Here is a 17,886-nt window from a genome sequence, read left to right on the forward strand (position 1 = left end):
CTCCCCGAGCCGCTGTCGCCACAGCCCGCCCCGCGCCCGTGCGCCCCGGCTCACAGATGTGCTGCGACGGCGCGCGCGGGATGCGCCGCTGGAACCACACGCTCAGGCCGTCCTCCTGCAGCCGGTACAGCCGCTCCTTGTGCCACGTCCGCGAGCGGATCTTGCAGAGCCGGGAGCCCCGCAGCATGGCGCGCACGTCCTCGTCCTCCGTCAGGCCTGCGGGCGCGGGAGGCCGGAGGGCGTCGGGGCTGGCCTTGCCCCTCGCCCCCTCCACCCTCTTCCCAGCTGGCAGCCGCCTTGCCCTGCAAGCCCTCACCGGCCACCCTTCCTCTCCTTAGCGCAACATGTCCCCGGTCCTGGATTTGGCCTTAGGCTCCTCAGCCCCAAGGCCTCGCTTGGTGTGTGCCACCCAAGCACTCCTGGGGAGGGCGCCAGGACCTCCTGTCTTGGTCAAGGAGCTGCCTCCAGAGGCCCTTAGAGCAAAGCAATCCCTCAAGCAGCTCAGGGCACTGAGGCCTCCCTAAAGGTCACCCTCTGACACTCCCTTCCATCCAGGTCTTCAGACCTCAAGACCAGAATCTGCCACCAACAGCTTTTTCCGTTGCTGTGAAACCCTGACATCAAGCAGGGAGTCTCACTATCTAACCTAAATCTCTCTTGTTGCAATCCGAGCTGCTCACCTCTGCTTTCTCCAAGACAAGGGAGGACAGCAGAGGCCTCTCTGGCTCCAGGGTCACAGGCCAAGGATTCCAGGACCAGCCCTGCCAAAGCCTGCCTGGGGCTGATATCCAGATGTCCTCTTTGTGTCCAGCTGAAAGCACGGTCTCCTGTGACACCTGGCACTCCCAGCCCAGCCACTATCACGACCCACCTAACCCCACATCCGCTCTCCACGGTGCCCACCTTCCTTAGGAAGACGAAATGCTTTCAAAACCTCTACCGCATGCCAGCCCCTACCCGTGAACACAGGAGAAAACAAGTACAGACAAGCTTAAGGAACTTGCTAGAATGGCATGGTTACAAAGTGGCCAAACCCTGGCAGTCAGGCTCCAGCACCTGTACCCAAGGCCATGACACCGAACCCCTCGGCTCCTCTGTCTCTTCCCCTTGCTCTCATGGTTGGGGGGAGTGTGCAGAATTTAAATTCAGGGGTCTGGGGGAGGCAAATCCCAACTCCGTCACTTCTGAGTCACAGGGCCTTGGTGGCAGTAACCCAAGACTGCCCTGGGCCCTATGTCCTCCATGCATGCATGCATGCATGCAGTGAAAACCGCAGGAGCACCCGCGACAAAATCCAAACTTCAGTGAAGATGCCGCCTGTCCTGGTGGTGCCGCCTTCTGCTCTCCTTTGTCATGCTGCAGGTCAATACCAGAGGTTTGTAAGCCAGGGACAACAGAAAGAGTGGGAACACAGCAAATTGGAGGGTCCGTGCCCTTTGGAAGGAGGAGGGCAGCCAGGAGTGAATGAGGGCCCAGAGTTTCCAGAGAACAGGGAGCTGGATTTCTATGTGAAGCCTTCAGATTTTTCAATGTTGGCAACTAAATCAAATTGAAACAACCCCCCCCCCCGAAAACACCACTGTGTGGGCCAAATGAAACAGGACAGTGGGTGTCTCTTCCTCCCTTTATTTTAACAAGCCGCCAGTATTGGGTTTGGTGTTAGGCTTTGTGGCCCCAAGTCCCCTGTTTATTGTGAACTCTGACCTATGGAACCAAGTCTAAATCCCTGGGACTTATTTCATTCTCTCTGGGAGCCGCTGTAGGATCCTTCTTATTTCTCTTCCTCACACAGGACTCCTTTAAGGACCAGCTCACACACCATCTCCTCCAGGAAGCCTTCCTTGATTTGTCCTCAAATGGGCATTCTCCCTCCCTGATCACCAACAGCACTTTTTACCATAACTAAAACACCCCACCTAAATTGTAATTTTGGCAAACTTTAATAAACCCAAGGACAGGGACAAAGTCTTATATCCACACCTCAGTGCTCATCCTAGAGCCAGGTTCACAGGCAGGGTTTTCTGATCAGGGAGGACGAGCCCCGTCGGCAGATGTACTGACAACTGGGGAAGTAAGCTCATTGTACCCCCAGCCCTACCCTATCTGTCCTTTCCTTGTGGGCCAGGGTTTCTGAACCCCGGCTGTGCTCAGAATCACCTGGAGGAGGTTGCAAACCCCACAGCCCAGAGATTCCCATCCAGGAGGTGTGGGTTGGGACTTGGGTATCGATGTGTAAAAACCTCCACTGTGACTTCAAGGGTGATTGTGATCGAAAATCAGGGTCTCGGGGCCAGGAGGAAAGACCTGCCACCCAGAGGAGCCTCTGGCCCCCTTGGAGCTAGCCTGTGGCTCTAATGGCTCCAAAGGGTCTCTCAGGATTCCGACAGGCCTCCTGGGTCAGCGCCCATTCAGTGCCCCCTGGCTAGGAAGGGCAGGTGGAACCCTCCTCTTTCCAGACAAAGAGCTAGAACGTGGCACGCACCAGGCCAAGAGACTCACCAGACCCTCAGTCCTCTGCACCCACATCTGGGCAACTTCTGAACTCCCTCAGCCGGAGAAGCAATGGGTTGGAGGGCAGAACATTCGGAGTTACCTGCAGTGCCACTGCATGCCCACCCCTCCTCTGCCTCCTCAGTTGTGGGAAAGGAACCCCTTGTTCCCATGACAACCAGGCTCTCTGCATCCGGGGCCACCTCCCCTGACCCCGAGGGTGGGGGGAGAAGGGAGGGCTTATGAATGACTAAGGCCGGAAATGGAGGTGAGTCACCGAGGGCCTGCTTTGTCCAGAGTATTCAGCAAACAGGACATCGACAGGGAGCCTGAACTTCTGCTCAGCACCCCCCCCACAGGTTCCCATTTTGAGGGGGCCCCTGCCCCTGATCCTTAGCTCCCCAGGAGCCTGTTGGGGGAAAGGGTGACATTCCAGTCTGCTCGCCCAACTGGCACTGGCCTCTGGATTGCACTGCTCCTTGGACCACACTGACTCCCACACACACATCCATTGGAAAAGCCAAACAGAATGAGAGTTCAATACCAGGCTGAGCCAGGTGCTGAGTCCCTGGGCAGGTGACACTATTTCCCCATTGCTTCAGCTTCTGAGCCCTGGGGTAGGGAAGGGATTAGGGCTCCAGACAGGAAGGGCAGGACCAATTGAGGTAAGGGGGTGAGGTCAGGAGGAGGGCCCAGGCCCTAGGCAGTAGTGCTGGGAGGCACCTGGCTCTCTGCCCAGGCACCCAGTCACCATTTATAGGTCCTGGCAGGGCCCAAACCCACAGATGCTTCCTCAACCGCATTCCGACCTGCTTGCAGCAGGTGTGCAAGCTGTCCACCTTTTGTGCTTTCTGTGGGTTCTCTATCTAAACATCTCTGCCTTGAACGTGGAGCTGGGCTGGGCCAGTGCCGTGGCCACCTTGACTGAACAGAGGGGCAACGATCATGAAATAGCAGCAGTAAAACTGAGGATGAACCACAAGCAAGAGATAGAAACCACCCACATGTCCATCAACAGATGAATGGAGAAGCAAAAGCGGGTATAGACCTACAGTAGAATATTATTCAGCCGTAAAGAGGAGGGATCTCTGGTCTAGGCTACATGAATGAACCTTCACAACATTTTGCTAAGCGAAATAAAGCCAGTCGTAAAAGGACAAATAATTGTATGACTCCATTTATATGCAGTGTCTACAGTAGTCAAATTCATCGGGACTGATTACATGCCCCATACACCTCAATAAAAAAAATTCAGAGACAGCGTGTAATTAGAGGTTACCAGGGCCTACGGGAAGGGAGGAACGGGCAAATTACTGGTTATTGGCTACAGAGGGGTTGTTTGTTTGTTTAGGGTAATGGAAAAGTTTTGGAACTAGCCCAACATTGTGGATGCATAGCACTGTGCATGTAATTAATGCCACTGAATTAGCCGCTGTCAGAGGGTGAAAATGGCCAATTTTATGATATATATATATATTTTTTACCACAACTTAAAAAATTAGTAACATAATAGGCCAGAAACCACTGTCTGCTTTAAATGGGTGAACTGTATGATATATGAATTAATATCTCAATAAAGCTGTTCAAGAGGCACAGGGCAGCTAACCTATCCAGGGTCCTGGGTCTGCAGGTGGTGGGTCCAGAATGCATTGAGAGTTGGGGGTGCCTAACCCCCCAAAGGGCTGTGTGTGGCTCAAATGAGCTAACGGGCAGGTGCGCTCAGTGTAGGCCTGGCCCACAGCGGGCACTCACTGAACTACGATAAAGTGAGGTAGCAGTCCAGGAAGGAAGAGGGACCCAGGTACTCCCACGCACCTGTCCTCATCAGTCTTGGGGTCTCCAGCTGGGCCCTCCTCCAGCCCCGTTCAGTGTCATCAGCTGGGGCTCAGACAGCTTCTCTAGGCCAACTTCTTATCTCAGCCCCCCAGAGACGGGCTGGGGGACGTAAGGAATGGACAGCCCAGTTTCCCCACTATCACCTTCAGCCTGGGCGGTTTGGTCTGTGTGTGGTCTGAGGCCTGAGCAGTTCTGTGTCGGTGGCCAAGGCCGGGGGCAGGAGGCCCTTTCAGTGGCAGAGCTGGAAGGGCCATGGGGAGGCCAGGTCCATCTCTGATCCTCAACCCCCCTTCCCTTTTCATAGACGGGCCACTGGAATTATGAGAGGGCAAGCTGCGTGTGCCGACAATAGCGTGGGTCCCCAAAGCCCAGGAAGGATGCAGGGGCCATGTGGTGGGTGGGCAGAGGCCAGAGCTGGCCAGCAGTGAAGGCGAGGGTGGGTATGCCGTGTGGTTACCGCGAGTGTAGACAGCAGGGCGTGAAGCAAGTCTCAAGCAAGGGTGTGTGTGGGGGGGTGTGTGCACATAGGATGGGTGTGCTGGTGTGTGTGTGTGTGTGCTTTGGGCCAGGGCACACTCACAAAGGGCACACGGGGCTCCAGCAGGAATGTGAGACATGCAGGGAACAGCTTCATGCCAAGTGGGGGAGGAGAGGAAGAGAAGTTTTCCTGATGGTTCTGGGAGGGAACACAGGAGGGTGAGGGGTCCCAAACACCTTCCCACCCGAGTCCTCTGGCCAGCAGGCAGCCCCAGCTCTTCAGGTACCAAGTGTGTCCCCCTCGCCTGGGCTGGCCGCCACACCCAGCGCCAGGGCCCAGTGGAGCTCAGCGCCAGAGTCCATAACATTCCTCGGAGAGTCAACACAGTCAGGAAAGGCAGGCGGTGCTTCCCCTGTCCCTGGCCAGACACAGTGCGACCGAAGATGGCAGCACCCTTCCGGGCAGGGCCAGAGGTCATAGGAGGGGGCCTCCCCAGAGCCGAAGAAGGAGAAAGGTGAGGGAGGCCACAAGGCATGACAGGGCCAGCCCCCTAGTCCTGCCTGGCATGCCCCGGCTTAGCCCGGACGGCCGCCCAGCTCTCCCTCCCACCAGGCCAGGCACCTGCCAGGACCCCCACCTGCCAACTCCCCGCATGGCAGCCCCACTCACCCTGCAGGAGACATCCTGGGCAGACCATGGGGAGAGCCCTGTGGCCCCTGTGGCACTTGGTGGTGCGTGCAGGCCGGGGAGGAAAGGGATCAGGATTCTGCCCACTCAGCGCTCTGCTCACTGGGAGGATTAGGGGCAGGGCAGAGCGTCAGGGGCGCCGGCACAGACAGGGCCTCTGGGGAGATAGGGCTGTCAGGTAAAATTCAGGGTGCCCAGTTAAATTCACATTTTAGATAAACAAGTAATGTTTTAGTATAAGTTTGTCCCAAATGATCTGTTGTTGATTTGCAACTTACGTTTAACGGGGCATCCTGTATTTTATGTGGCAAGCCTATGAGGACACCTCTAGGGGCTGGCAGGGCCTCTGCGGGGGAGAGGAGTCGCGGGCCATGTCCAGGCACAAATCCCTCACTCCCTCAAGGTGATAGGATCCCCCGGGCCGGATGCCCGGGTTCAAATCCTCTCTCAGCTCCTTCCCAGTGTTGAACCTCTCTGAATCTGTTTCTCATTTGTAAGATGAAGCTAATGGTACCACATACCTCATACGACTGTGAGCAGTAAACGAGCTAATATGTGAAAAGCCCTCGCTCTGTGTTATAAAGGTGTTAATTAGTATTCATTAATTCTGGCAATAAAAAGCCATCATGGAAACCTAGGCTTTGGCGGCTGCCTCTTAGCTGTGTGGGCCTCAGGCTGCTGACTTCACCCCCCCCACCCCGGCTGATGTGCCCCAGTAACAGCACCTTCTCCTCGGGGGTGCCAAGGATTAAGTAGGTCCCCCGCAGACGCAAGCTCAGCACTCTGTCTGGCTCGGCAGGTGCTCACTGAGCTGGAGCTCTCCAGCTATTCCCTGGCTTCCTGGGGAATGGCTAAGCCTGCAGCCACCCCGGGAGAAGGGACAGGAGAAGGGCCCCAGGCTCCACAAATGCTCAGTGAGGGACTGATGCTCCTTCCTCCTCCCCATCATTCCAGTTCCCTCTCAGCATGGCCAAAGAGCCTTTTCTTTCCCTTGGGCCCCTCTGAGCCTTCGACCTTCCTCCGAGCCACTCCCTGCCCTAGTCTCTTGAACTGAAATAAAATCTGTTGTCTGTTAGCCTAAGGGGTGTGGCCATGACCGTGACAGGGGCAGCCCTGAGAGCCCTCTGGGGAGGAGCTGCGGCTGCTGTGGTGGGGGGAGCTCCCTCAGTGGTGGGCCTGGCCTTGACCGCCTGCCAGCCTGGGCCCCAGGACACCTGGGCTTTGTCTCCACCCTGTTCCTGGAGTCAGTGAGGCCTGGGGAAGGGGCATTCCCCAGAAGGTGGACATTCCTTTCTCGGCAGTCACTCAGCAGGACAGGGCAGTGGTGGGATGGGAGGACAGCCCAGGTGACATTCTGACACCCACACAGGTCCTGACAGTGTCACTAGGACGGGATGCCTTGAGCTCCCGCGCAGTTTTCCTCATGCCATGGGTTACTCGTCTATGAGTATCTCCTGCCGTGTGCTCCCCGAGGGCCCTCGGCACGGCGCCAGGGCAGCACCCCAGCCCTCCCACAGCACCCACACACTCTGCAGTGGCCGACTCCAGGGACTGCTTCTCTGGCCCCACATCAGCCCTGGATGTCTCGGTGGCACCTAAACTCCCCACGGCCATCCTCCTCTCCCCAAGGCACCACTGCTCCTTAGCCCAGAGAATGACACCGCCACCCCCAGAGACACCTTTCAGATCCCACTGACTATGGAGTCCAGCCCAGCCCACCTCCGAGGCGGTTCTAGAATCCAGCTTGGCTGCGCTGGCCCAAGTCTGAGCACCACCACAGCTTAACCAACTGATTCCTCGGCCTCCCTCCTCCTGCCTGAGACCCTCTGGGGCTCCTGCTGCCCCCAGGGCAAGTCCATAACTCTGTAAGAGGAGGCCTTGAGGATCTGGCCCCCACCTGCCTCTCTCCCGTGCATCGAGCATCGCTCCAGTCGCCCTCTGGCTCTGGGGTGCAGCCAGGGCCCTCGCTGGCTCCCCAGCATCTGATTTGCCCCCTCCCTTCCTAGTACTGTTTCTTTGCCTCACTGTCTGACCTCCTTGCTGATGCCTCCACTCTCTAAAGGGCCAGAACTCTTATTTGTTGCTGAATCCCAGGACAGAGCATACTATAGGCACTCAATAAATGTCTGCTGAATGCATGAATGATTGGAGGGTAAGGCAGAGATCATGTGTCTTAAGTCTTCCTAAGGAGAGTGCCAGATTCAGTGCTCAGAACATAGAGCTCAATCAATTCAGATCCATGAGTGACAGGAGGAAGAAGCAAGAATGGGGGGGGGGCAGTGACAAAGAGAAGGCAAGACTGGCAATCGGCACCCCTGAATTCTGCCCCAAGATTCACACTGGTCTCCTGGGCAGCCCTGCCCTGTTCCCCCAGCCCCACACCCAACTCTCCATCATTAACTATTTACCAACGGCAGTTCCAATACACCATTTCAGTTTCATGGTACTGTACATTTTCTAAAATACTCGCACACCCTCCCCGCCCCGCGTTCAAGCCACTTAACCAGCCAGTCCGTCACACTTTGCCCAGGCTCTGAGGGTGTCCCCGCCACAGGGTGGCTGCGCACAGCCTCCATGCCAGCCTTTGCCCTTTAACTAGCTGTGTGGCTATCGACAAATTCTTCAACTTCTCTGAGTCAGTTTCCTCATCTGTGAAATGGGAATTATACCAGGTACCTCTCGGGAGAGCGAGGAAGACTGAGTGATGCCACCTGTGTAACTACCCAGTGTGGCGGGACTCTGGGAGATGCCAATAAGCCACAGTTACATTCCTTCCCCGCAGTCACTCCCCCCAAACCTGAGACGGGAACTCTGCCTTTCTGACTCCAAGGACAGTATTCTCACCAGTTCGACCAGTCCTACCAGTGCTGTGTGGCTGCTGCAACCCCTGTGGGCCTGAGGGGCTGGAGGACTGGCTTGAGAGGCCGGCCTCTTCCAAAGCTCCCCTGCCCACCCCCCAAGGGCGGCCAAGAACCCAGGAGGCCCGGGGGCGTCCGCGGGCCTAGAAGGCACGGGGTGCTGGGGAGGCGGGTGAGGGACACCCCGAGGCTGTCTCTCTTACTCTATTCACCAGATCTTCTGGGACCCGAATCCGCGCCCCGTGCCCAAACGCCCACTCCAGCACGCCCCGCGGGCGCCTCCTGGTGGGAAGCAAAGGCCACCCGCGCGCCTCGCTCGGCCCCGGAACGTCGGGTGACCGCAGGTGCGACCCCCAGCCGGAACGGTGCTGGCATTCCGACCCTCGCAGCCTGGGAAGCCCACGACGGCTGGCCCGCACACCCCCGCCGTCCCAGACGGCCCCCCGGGACATCCCGCGCCCACCCCGAACCGCCCCCGTCGGTCACTGACCCATCTTCTTCAGCGCCCGCAGCCCGGGCCTCCTGCTGCCGCCGTCCGGGGGCGCGAGCGCGACCGGCGTCACGACCTGGGCCGGCAGCGGGGGCTCCTCGGGCCGGCGGCGGCAGCTCATCCAGCGGCCGCACAGCATGGCTCGGTGGGGCCGGGGCCGGGCCCGGGGTCTGCGCGCGGGGACAAGGCAGCAGGGACGCCGCTCCGGCCCGGGCCCCGGCTCTGCGCGCGGTCCGGAGCGGAGAAACTTAGCGGCGCCCGGAGGGAGTCGGGGAGAGGAGGTGTCGGGAGCAGGGAGAAAGGGAGGGACGAGGTCGGGAGAAGGAGGGACCGGGAGGGAGGGGGCGGGGCCGAGGACGGCGCCCGGGGAAGTGCGAGGCGGTGGCGGGGAGAGGGGCGGGGACCCCAGGCCGGGAGGTGTGTCCTCCTCGAGGTGTGGGAAGGGAAGGGGATCGGCTCCCGTCCCCCCGAGGCTCTCCGGCCCTCCCCCCCGCCCCCGCCCGCCGCCCCCNGTCCGCCTCCCCATTCTCCAAGAGATCCTCGGCTCCAGGCCCCTCCGGTGACCGGAGCCCCTATTCAGGGCGTGGGGGGCCAGCGGAGGGACGAGGATTGTCCTCCGGCACAGACACTCTCTCCGTTCTCTGGGTCCTGACTCCAGGGGGACTCAGGACCCCTCTCCACCTTTCCCTTCCCTTCCCGCCGGATCTGCGGGGCGGCTCCTGGGGGGCCGAGGGTCCTCGGGGCGGCCCGGAAAGCCCAGAGAACCCCGAGAGCTAAGCCAGGCGGGAGGACAGCCCAAACTGGAGGGGTGGGGGACCTGGAAGTGATGGGTGGGGGTAGGAAGGCTCTGGCTGTGACGTCATAGGATTAACCCTCTCCGCGCCAGGCCAGTTGCTGGCCCCTCCGTGGCAGAAGTCTCAAAGCTGGGGAAGATGGCGTGGCACTAAGTCTAGATTCCCTGGCCGAACTCCGGCTGTGGGTTCGAGGCTTGGCTGGGTTGGCGCCCCACCGGGCATTTGATTGCCCCGAGACGGCCGCCGCACCCTGTGTAGATATCCGTGACATCAACCTGTGGGTGAGCGTCGAGTGTGGGCCCTGGTGACCGCCTCGCGTGTTCACTTACTATATGTGAAACCATCAGAATATTTGTGCTGGAAGGGTGGGATGGCAGGAGACCAAGCCTGTAAGGGTTGTCCGCAGCAACTGCCCTAGGTTGGGTGCGGAGAGCCGGGCGCACACCGCCAGTCGGCGGCGGCTAAGAGCGTGGCATCTTAAAAAGAAAGCTTAATTCCTCAGGACCTAGATTTGCCACCTACTTGCTCTAGCCCACTTTCAGATATCCTCGACCGAGAGATTCGGCGTACTCGTTCGGATCCCCACCCCTCTCGGGATATTCCTTCTGCACTTTCGACCCTGCAATTCCCTCCTCCAGAAATGACCTTCCTCATTCTTCTCCTGGCTTACACTCACATGTTCCAAAACTCAGCTCCAATGCCCCTCCTCCAGAACCCCTCCAGAGCCCCCTCTTCCTCCAGGGCATGACTCCCTTTTTTTAATCCCCAGCTCCTAGAAGAGTCTGAGGAACTGAGTTGGGTCGCTCGGTTCTGCAGGACCTGGGGTCAGCTGACAGACACGGGCTTCCACCAGGGGGCGCGAGGACTCCGCGTTGTGTCACTATGTCCACGAGGTGGCGCTTCCTCCCGCCTCCGGCCCCGGCAAGGTTGGGGAGCCGGCCGGAGGATCCGCCTCGACTGATTGGAAGAGGCACAGCTAAACTATTTGCATAATCTTGAAAGGAACGCGCTGAGTGGTTGAGGTGTAGAAGACGAAGCTGAAACAGGCTCTCTCATTGGCTTAAATTTTCCCCGGCGTCCACATCCCGGTCAGATTGGCCCCGGAGGTCAGTCGGAAGCCTCCGGCTAGTGGCGACAGAGAACCTAGGTCCGGGTAGTGGGCGCAGCACGGTGAGTGCCTGACCGCCGAGCGGCTGGAGTAGGGGACCCCAGGGCAGAGCGGGTGGGGGACCAGGGTGGGAGACTGTTGGCCCCGCCCTGACTCCTCTTGGCTTGCCCATTCTCCTCTTTAGGAGTTGGAGATGTTCATCTAGAGAGGGAGGGACAGCGCGACCCTTGGCACCTGCCTCCACCCACCCACCAGGCTCCTCTCCGCCCACCCTGGCCCCACCCACGCTCCCCTGGGTTTGGAAAAGGAGTCTTCTCAGCCGCAGCTTCTGACCTCCCGGAGTATCTCACTCAGGACCAGAGCTTAGTTTGCCCCTCTGGAAAGTGCATCAGTGGCTTACGGAGGTGTGTGCCGGGTTGGACCGTGGAGGTCTGCTCACACGGAGGTTTGTTCTTGCAGAATCGCTCAAAAGTGGGTCCCCAGGGCTCGGAGCCGCTGGGTATGGGTACCGAGAATGAAAGCCCAGAACCAGACTGCCAGAAACAGTTCCAGGCCGCAGTCAGTGTCATTCAGAACCTGCCTAAAAATGGTGAGGGCACGGGGACCTGCACTTGGGGGTCAAGAAGAGTGGGGTCTGCCTCTGATCCCTGCAGTTTATGCAGATATACCCCTGCCTGGGCTGCCCTGGGAATCTCCTCTGCCTCCTGCCCCTGTCCAGCTGGGTGGGACCCCTCGCCATCTCTGCCCATTACTGGGGTGGTTTTCCCCTACCTCCACTCTCTTGGAGTTGGGGGTGATGCTCTGCCTTCCACTTCCCTCCCCCCTGCCCAGGCTCTTACCGCCCCTCCTACGAAGAGATGCTGAAATTCTACAGCTACTACAAGCAAGCTACCATGGGACCCTGCTTGGTCCCCCGGCCTGGGTTCTGGGACCCAATCGGACGATATAAGTGGTGAGCTCCCTACCAGGCGGGCAAACAAGCCTCAGCTGTCAACCAGCCTCTCACAGCTCTCTGCCCCCCAGGGATGCCTGGAACAGCCTGGGCAAGATGAGCAGGGAGGAGGCCATGTCTGCCTACATCACTGAGATGAAGCTGGTGGCACAGAAGGTAGGGGGAGGCTGCAGGCTTTTTTCTGTCCACAAGGTCCCAGCTAGGTGCCCTGTCTTCTGCCCTTCCAGGGCTGACCCCCATTATGTTTCCTGCACATTGACACACTTGTAGGAATTCCCACCTTCTCCCCAACCTTGCCTGTCTCTGGTCCCTGACTGAGCACAGGCTGGAGGGGCAGGACAGGGCAGGAGCAGGGTGGAGGGGACCCAGCTCAAGGGGGGATAGGAGGACAGTTAGGAGGGGCCAGCCCCTACCCAACAGACACCCTCCCCCACAGGTGATCGACACAGTGCCCCTGGGCGAGGTGGCAGAGGACATGTTTGCTTACTTCGAGCCCTTGTACCAGGTGATCCCCGATATGCCGAGGCCCCCGGAAAGCTTCCTGAGAAGGGTCACAGGTCAGGCCCCCAGGCTGTGAGCTCCGCAAGTGCAGAGTGAACTTTCTTAGGTCCAGATGGAAGGGGCTGCTCAGTTGGAGGGGGATGTGGGGGCAGAGGGCTCCAGGTGATGTCCCTGTAGGGACGCCAACCAGTGCCCCTGATGGAGTGGGTCTCAGGCAGAGCTCATGGCTGATGGGGAGCAGGGGCTGATCTCACCGGGAAGCACCAGCCTCTTCCCAGCCCCACCTCTGCGTGCTGTGTCTCAGCAGGTTGGAGAGAACAGGTACTGAATGGAGATGTTGGGGTTGTGCCAGAGCCTCCCTGCCTCCCCAGGGAACCAGCACCCCCAAGTCCAGGTCAGTGCCTGGACCAGAGGGGCAGAGAGCCAAACCCAGAGCAGGGGGAAGTGGGGGGCTTCTGGTGGGGTGGGTGAGGGGAGAAGTCTGGATGCCACTCCTCATGCCACAGATACTGTGCTCTCCTGTGCTTGCAAAGCCCGGGGTGGGGGGCGGGTAGGTTCTGGGATTCCGCTTCCAGGACCGCACTCCGGGACCCATCTCTGCCTCCCGTGGCAGCGTCTCTACTGTCCCTTGAGCAGCTGCCTCTGCTCTTTGCACACCCCTCTCCTTCCATAGCCTCCCTCTGTCACTAATGTTTCCTATCCCCTTGCCCAGAGTCCCAGCCACCTAGGGACCCAGACTCTGAGGTTTTCTGTGATTCCCTGGAGCAGCTGGAACCTGAGCTGGTGAGCCTACCCCTCATTCCCTGCCTTCCCCACCCCACTGGGAGCTGGCTGCCCTACCCCCACCTTTGGACCTTGTGCCTCATCTCAGCAGGTTTGGGCAGAGCAGAAGGGAGCCCCTGGAGGAGAGCCTGACCCCAGAAACAGCTCCATGCTCCCTGCAGAGAAAGGTGAGCCCTTCATCCTTCACCCTTCACCCACTTCTGCCATTCCTTCTGGTTCTGGTGTGCCCCAGGCTTTCCCCTAACTGCCCTCTTGGGGCGGAGGTCAAAGTCTGGCACTGGGGACTTGCCAAACAGCCAGACACCAGACTGGATGGGCAAAGTCCCTGCCCAGCCCCCTCTCTGTAGGCTTCTCATGTGAGACTGTCAAAGGACAATGATTTCTGTCCTATCTCCTTCTAGAATTTCCAGTGTGCCGTGTCCGTTAAGGGGCACTTTCATAAATATTATCTCCTTTATTCCTCTGAGTAAGCAGCCCTGTGAAGGCAATGACATCTTCCCCTAATTTTCAGATAATAAAATGAGGCTCAGAGACGTTTCTGACTTACCCAAAGTTACACAGCTAAGTGGCAGTGCTGAGATTCAAACCCTTGGCAGCCTGTTACTCAGCCACTTGGATGGACTTTATAAAAGGCACACTTTACAAGGGAATGCACTCTACTGTTACTTTTCCCCAGACCTGCCCCGGCCTGCCACCACTCTGTCCCTAGCTGGGTTGCTTCCTCAGTCCCCTTCCTTGTGTGTCTGTGCTTGGCAGAGGGCAGCGTGCTGGGGCCCCAAGAATTGGACACGTGGCTGGTGGGGACAGTTCGGGCACTGCAAGAGAGCATGCGGGACGTCCAGGGGAGACTGCGGAGCCTGGAGAGCCTGCCCAGGCTCCCCAATCAGGTGAGCCACCCTCAAGGCCCAGGGTGAGACTGAGGCAGAACGCCACGGGTCTCTACTCCCGGCCCCTCCGTGGAGCCACTTCTGTCTTCTTGTCCTAACCCCGAAACTGCCCACATCTCAGTTCTGCAGAGAATGGTGTGGCTCCCATGGGCCACAGGCAGGGCAGTCAGGGGGACTGAAGTGCTTCCGCCCTGGAAGGGAGAGCGGGAAGGGCCCTCCTTTCCTGCGCTTACCTCCCTCTGCGGGAAGAGAAACTTGAGCAGGAGGGCTAATTCCAACAGTCTGGAAGGCCAGGATGGGCCTGCTCTTTGCACTGGGGCTGGGGGTCCCTGTTGCCCCTTCATCAGGACTTCGGTTCCCAGATTTAGGGTTTGCTCCCAAACAATTCAGCCCTTGCACCCCTCCCTCCCCTCTACTCCTAGATCTGCTTGCCCCTTACACCTGGGCTCCTGTGGCATCAATGACAGCCCCCGCCGAGTGCCAAACACAGGACTCACATTATCTCATTTAATCCACACAACCCGATGAACTAGGCTTGCTTTTCGTTTCCCTTTTACAGAAGAGGAAACCAAGTCTCTTTGAGGCTGAGCTGAGTAATTCAGCCCGGAGGAACCTCACAGAGCTGCTGTGAGGATTAGATGAGATAATGCCCCCCGCCCAAGGCCTTCTCCAGTGGGCTCCATTGTTATTATTACTGTTATTATTAACATCAAGTGACGGAGCTGGGAGTGGCCCCAGGTCTGTCTCCCTCCAAAGCAAGGACTCACCATTGACTCTGAGTGGGTCTCTTCTTGAGAAGCCAGGGGTGATGGGGGCAGGAGATGGCTGAATTGCGGGGTGTGGGTGATGGCTTGGGTGACCCCTGACCCCCTTGATACTGTGGGTGGCAGACCAGGTGGCAGGGATTTCCTCAGAGTCACCCTTTAAGGCCCACCCCTTCGAGGCTTTATTGACTTATTTATTTTACCTTTAACTAATTTTATATGCTGAAGATTTTAAAGATTTCCACCCTGAAATAGCTGGTTTTCCATCTCTAAAAATAAGAACATTCTATACCTAGCCCAAACGACAACATTTTAGCACGCACAAGAACTTCGTATCGTCAAATACTCAGTCCCAACTGAAAGCTCCCCAGTTGTCCTGAAATCACCTTCGCCAGCTGCTCTTTCTGTCCAGTCCGGGCACACATGCTGCCTTTGGCCCCTCTGTCCTTTAAGACTCCTTTCATCTAGACCAGCCCTTCTTCCTTGCTACTGACTTATCGGGACTGGGCCAGTGCAGTGATCCTGTAGAATGTTCCTTTTTGGTCTATTACATGCTTGTGGCTAGTTTACATGACCAGATTATGTCAGATGTGATGTTCTTCACATCAGGGGACACAGATCTGGAGGTCCTGCCATAAAGAATTCTTACACGGACCACTAGCATGGAGGAAGGGGTGACAGTCGGATCCCATCGCTGTTAAGTCATGTTTTCCTCTTGCAGCCAGGGACTGTCCAGCTCCCCCATTAGCCCCACTAGCCACATGATTTTTGACAATTGATGGATAATCCTTGCCTGGATCAATAATTTATTTGGGAAAAAAATGTTGACTTTTAAATTCTATTATTCCTTTACCATATATTAGGTGTCACTTTTCTGTAGAGTGTCATCTAGGATTTCCCTGAAGTACAGTGCCTTATGGAAAGGCAGAATAAAGGCTTACTTCTTTCTTTTTAATTACCTATTTAAAAGTAAGGAGTTGATTTAAAGCTACCTCAATAGCGACAAATTTCCAACTCTCTCGTTGAGTATCATCATGGACTAATGGATTTTAAAGATTCAGTATTTCAATCAACTGAAATTAATTGTGATGTTTACACTGTCACAATTTTGCTCAATGGAGACCCTTTCAAGCTGGGTCCTATGTTCTCATGACATGACCTCATTAATCTTTAAAAGCTTCCTTGCTTTCTGGTACAAGAGGTCCCACATTCACCTCTACCTTCCCTGCCCCAGTCCTGGAATTAGCCACTTCTCCAAGGAGCCCGGGGTTCCTTTTAGCAGAGAATGGTATTTAGAAACTAAAATCCGAGCACCATTTGAAATATGTGGCACCTCCTTTATAATATTGGGTGTTCAAGCCATACCAACAGGCCACTGCTTCGTGGCCCAGAAGAGACAGCCTAGAAGCCAGTCTCTCCACCAGGCAGCCGCTCCAGTCCCCTTGGCACCTGCGATTGTCCGGGGAGGAGGATGTGGGAGGGAACTGGAGGTCAGCTTGTCAGGGACACACTGGGAACCCAGGGCCCCACCCCTTCTAGTGGTGCAGATTCGGGTGTAGTGCCTTCTTTGCCCCAGTTTTTACAATCTTAGGAAGGCAGCTCCCCCAGACGAAGCTCCCGCTTAGTTCTGGAAGCAGGTTCCTCGGGAGGGCCCAGTCTTCGGAAGCCTGGGCTGGCCCCTCACTCCCTCCCTCTTGGCAGCAGAGGACCCCGCCCAGTGGCCGGCCCTGGCCCCTCAGGCTCTCGGGTCCCACGCTGCTCTTCTTCCTCCTGTGGCCCTTCATCGTCCAGTGGCTCTTCCGACAGTTTCGAACCCAGAAGAGGTGACTCTCAGTGGCAGCCAGCCGAGGTGGCTATGAACCTGCTGTCCTGCTGTGCTCTGAGCATACCGAGGGTTTAGGAGAAAAGCATTAACTCCGTCGCCCCACCACTCAGTGTTTGCCTTTGCACCGGTCCCTTTTGGGGGGGGAGGGGGGTCATTTCAGAGCCCATCCTCCCACGAGACTTCACACGGACGCTTTCTCCCCTCCTACCCAAACATCCAGGCTCCCTGGTGAGGGTATAGGAGGGGTGCTCGTCCCGGGTTCTGGGTTGGCCGTGACTCGGGGGCGGGGCTGCCGGGTCTCAGCCTCTGCCTTTCCCTCCCTCTGGGTCACCTGACTCTTCTCCCACCCCAGCCTCTCCCGGTGGAGGGCCCGCTCTTGGGCAAGTCGGGACTTGGGCAGGGGCCTGGAACAATGATTGGCTGAGAGGCTGAAGGAGGGAGGCCAGGAGGCCCGGCCGAGTTGGGGGGGGGAGGGGAGTGAGCTCCGTTTTGCTGGCCTCCGTCCTCCTGCGCACACATACACTCAGGACGTCTTCACGGAAGATTCACTTACAAATGAATGTTTCACTAAATAAAATAAGACCTTAATCTTCTGCCGTCTGGGTCCCCACGGAGTGAAGCGGGAAGCCGGGTCCGGGCGCGCAAGGCACAAGCTTCTTCCCTGCCCCTCCCCCAGTGCCCCCGAGGGCTGTCCCGAGAGGCGGGCGGTTTTCCCTCCTCCCAGGGCAGGAGCGGGGAGCGCAGGGGCCCGGGGCCGAGGAGGGCCGGGGTGAAGGGCGGGCGGGGCGGCCGAGGGAGGAGGGTGGGGCCAAGGCACGGCCCCGCCCCCGCCCCGTCGGCGGGGAGGCCCGGCGAGCTGGGCGGGGCGGGGGGGCGGCGGTGAGGAGAGGTAGCTGGCTGGGCCCGGGCGGAGGCCGGGTCCTAGCCCGGAGAGAAGGGCGGCTGCTTGGGCCGCAGGGATGGGGCCCCGGGCCCCCCGCCCCCGGAAGTGCCCACCGCCCGCTTCACCCTCCACAGCTGCTCGCTGCCGGTGCCCCCGGCCATGACCTCCGCGCTCGGGCTTTCCCAGGGAACTTTCTAGAAGGCCAAGACCCAGCGGGAGCCTAGTCCCCGCCCCGCCCTGAGCAGTGGGGGCAGGGCCGGGCGCGGGGAGCCCCCGTCGGGGTGGGCAGAGCGCCCGCGTGGGCACAGAGCTGCGGGTGCCGCTGGCTGCTGGGACTCCTAACTTCTTTTTCCCACCGCTTGGCGGCCTTGGTCTCCCTCTGGTCTGCGACAGCCCTGTGGCGCCCCCTCCCCCTTCGCCCCCCTGGTTGCAGCAGTGGCCCGTATTCGGTGGGGAACCCGCCACTTAGCGCCTCCAAGTTTTAGCGCATGAGAGGCCACTGGCCAGGGGCCCCAACTGCAGAGGGCCGCAGCAGCCTTGAGCTGCCACC

General features: G+C 58.5%; 2 protein-coding genes across 12 annotated transcripts in view; one reads left to right on the forward strand and one right to left on the reverse strand.

The window, feature by feature from the left end:
• PLCD3 (phospholipase C delta 3) overlaps positions 1 to 9,163 on the reverse strand; it is an 18,129-nt gene extending 8,966 nt beyond the window's left edge. Inside the window, exons 1-2 of the mRNA XM_034641735.1 lie at positions 8,840 to 9,163; positions 35 to 216 (exon numbers count right to left, since the gene is read on the reverse strand). Coding sequence (XP_034497626.1) covers positions 35 to 216; positions 8,840 to 8,978 — 321 coding nt within the window. The 5' untranslated portion in view covers positions 8,979 to 9,163. The remainder of the gene's footprint in view (positions 1 to 34; positions 217 to 8,839) is intronic.
• A 1,533-nt stretch (positions 9,164 to 10,696) lies between these two features.
• On the forward strand, positions 10,697 to 17,046 carry ACBD4 (acyl-CoA binding domain containing 4). 11 transcript variants are annotated; one of them, XM_034640765.1, is made up of 10 exons: positions 10,697 to 10,803; positions 10,926 to 11,330; positions 11,573 to 11,693; positions 11,765 to 11,849; positions 12,130 to 12,250; positions 12,499 to 12,588; positions 12,907 to 12,977; positions 13,066 to 13,144; positions 13,734 to 13,864; positions 16,330 to 17,046. In XM_034640765.1, exons 2-10 carry the CDS (start codon positions 11,243 to 11,245, stop codon positions 16,453 to 16,455), a joined length of 912 nt encoding a protein of 303 aa, XP_034496656.1. In that variant the 5' UTR covers positions 10,697 to 10,803; positions 10,926 to 11,242; the 3' UTR covers positions 16,456 to 17,046. The 11 variants fall into 11 exon arrangements, with proteins under 11 accessions (XP_034496656.1, XP_034496658.1, XP_034496659.1 ...); XM_034640767.1 differs by having other exon boundaries at positions 16,333 to 17,046; XM_034640768.1 differs by having other exon boundaries at positions 13,069 to 13,144.
• Positions 17,047 to 17,886: the final 840 nt, after the last annotated feature.

This window comes from Ailuropoda melanoleuca, chromosome 13 (assembly GCF_002007445.2).
Source record: "Ailuropoda melanoleuca isolate Jingjing chromosome 13, ASM200744v2, whole genome shotgun sequence".
In the NCBI taxonomy this organism is placed as follows: Eukaryota; Metazoa; Chordata; class Mammalia; order Carnivora; family Ursidae; genus Ailuropoda; species Ailuropoda melanoleuca.